The 2,427-nt window shown below is 36.3% G+C and overlaps 1 protein-coding gene across 1 annotated transcript in view; it reads right to left on the reverse strand.

The window, feature by feature from the left end:
* The window catches only part of LOC106461067 (atrial natriuretic peptide receptor 2-like), a gene marked incomplete at its 5' end in the record, with an annotated part of 14,997 nt that overhangs the window by 10,395 nt on the left and 2,175 nt on the right, over nt 1-2,427 (reverse strand). The window contains 2 exons of the mRNA XM_022387899.1: nt 1,433-1,478; nt 2,023-2,191. Coding sequence (XP_022243607.1) covers nt 1,433-1,478; nt 2,023-2,191 — 215 coding nt within the window. The remainder of the gene's footprint in view (nt 1-1,432; nt 1,479-2,022; nt 2,192-2,427) is intronic.

Genomic DNA, 2,427 nt, shown 5'->3' on the forward strand with positions numbered 1-2,427 from the left:
CCATAATCCCAATAATATTGCACGAGGTTCTGCCAGCTTATGAGATTTATTTTAGTCCTAAGTTCACATATTAAACTAAAATTTAAAATAGTCTATATAATAAAAAATTAAATACAATAAAAAATTTATATTTTAAACATTCTAACCAATACTATTAATGAGCTCCTCAGTGGCACAGCAGCATGTCCGCTGACTTAAAACGCTAGAAACGGGGTTTCGATACCCGTGGTGGGCAGAACAGAGATAGCCCTTCGAGTAGTTTTGTGCTTTATAACAAATAACAACTGTTATTCAGTAAGCACTTGGCGGAACAGTAAATAATATCCTATCTCAAAAATCGGGCCCAACTCATCACTAGCTTGCCATCAGGATTTTCTCTTTGTCTTTTGAAGTAAAAAGTTTTTAATAAGCTAGCATAATTAAATAAGCTTTGTGATATATAGGAAACAAACACTTGATTTCACGAGGAACAACATATATACTGAGTACCGTAACTAAAGCATTCACAGAGGGACAGCATACTAAGTATCGTAACTCAAGCATTCACAGAGGGACAGCATACTGAGTATCGTAACTCAAGCATTCACAGAGGGACAGCATACTGAGTATCGTAACATGAGCATTCACAGAGGGACAGCATACTGAGTATCGTAACATGAGCATTCACAGAGGGACAGGATATTAAGTATTATAAATACCTAAAAAGTGCGGACACATGCAAATATCAATGAATTTTCATCTCATTGATTTAAGTAAAGCTCTGTGTAGAACGAAGTCATATAAATATCACTGAGCTATACACTTTTATTTATTTTTCCTTTGTGTACAGGCATCCTTCTTTCGAAGATCATAGGTAAGCCGACTAAAGGGGAGATAATCCTTACTTGATATTAACTTGTGATTAATATTAACTTGTGATCAAAGCAAATTTCCAAATTACAAAATAATTAAAAAAAGCAACTCGGTAATGAGTATAGGTAATTATGTATACTTCTTATGTTCTTACTTATAAAGGTTAGAACGCATGGTTTCGTCAGTTGGGTAGTCTCATTGTTAGAGGTACTTTCGGTCATAATCCTAATAATACTGCACGAGGTTCTGCCAGCTTATGAGATTTATTTTAGTCCTAAGTCCATATATTAAACTAAAATTTAAAATAGTCTATATAATAAAAAATTAAATACAATAAAAAATTTATATTTTAAACATTCTAACCAATACTGTTAATGAGCTCCTCAGTGGCACAGCAGCATGTCCGCTGACTTAAAACGCTAAGAACGGGGTTTCGATACCCGTGGTGGGCAGAACACAGATAGCCCTTCGAGTAGTTTTGTGCTTTATAACAAATAACAACTGTTATTCAGTAAGCACTTGGCGGAACAGTAAATAATATCCTATCTTAAAAATCGGGCCCAACTCATCACTAGCTTGCCATCAGGATTTTCTCTTTGTCTTTTGAAGTAAAAAGCTTCAGAAACCTGTTGTGTTTTGAAAATAAATTCTATCTTTTAAGACAGATACGAAACTACTACATACAGAAATTGGACAAAATTATAAGATAATCAATGAAGCTGTTCTGGGCACATTTATTATAGCAATCATGAAACTATGTCATCTAACAATTTGTTTGTTTGTAATTACGCACAAAGCTGCACAATGGGCTATCTGTGCTCTGCCTACCACGGGTATCGAAACCCGGTTTCTAGCGTTGTAAGTCCACAGACATACCGCTGTACCACTAAGGGGCTATTTAAAAAGCTACATAATGAGTTTTCTGTGCTCTGCCCATCACGGGAATCGAAACCCGGTTTCTAACGTTGTAAGTCCACAGACATACCACTGTGCCACTAGGGGGCTATTTAAAAAACACACAATGTCATACCCGTGCTCTGCCCACCGCGGGTATCGAAACCCGATTTTTAGCGTGAAAAGCCCTCTGAGCCACTAGGGGAGGGGAGACTTTTGTGAATAAAAAAACCTAAATTGGTTGTACATTTTTTTTGTATTAAAATTTAAACCTACTTATTTAATCTCCTAATAATCAATTTTAGAGAGTGAAAATCTGGACGTTGTGATGGTTCCTCAGCCCAGCATCGTTTCATCATACAGACCACTGCTTCATTATAGTCATTATTCTCTAGGAGAGGCCGGAAAGGAGGATCCTGAGAAGCTTTCACGTGCTCTGTGATCTCTTTAAAAATGACCGAAAACAAATAAAACGTGATAATGTTATTCACGTAGATTATGATGAGGATTTTTGCATTTCAAAAGCAGATAGTAAAATCAATTCTGAAAAAAATCAAATAATTTATATCTAATATAAATATAATAGTACTGTCTGTTGTCTGTCCATGTAACTACTTCGCAGGGGGCTCGGCATGGCCAGGTGGTTAAGGCACTCGACTCGCAATCTGAGGGTCGCGGGTT

Source organism: Limulus polyphemus, unplaced genomic scaffold (assembly GCF_000517525.1).
Source record: "Limulus polyphemus unplaced genomic scaffold, Limulus_polyphemus-2.1.2 Scaffold891, whole genome shotgun sequence".
Lineage (NCBI taxonomy): Eukaryota > Metazoa > Arthropoda > Merostomata > Xiphosura > Limulidae > Limulus > Limulus polyphemus.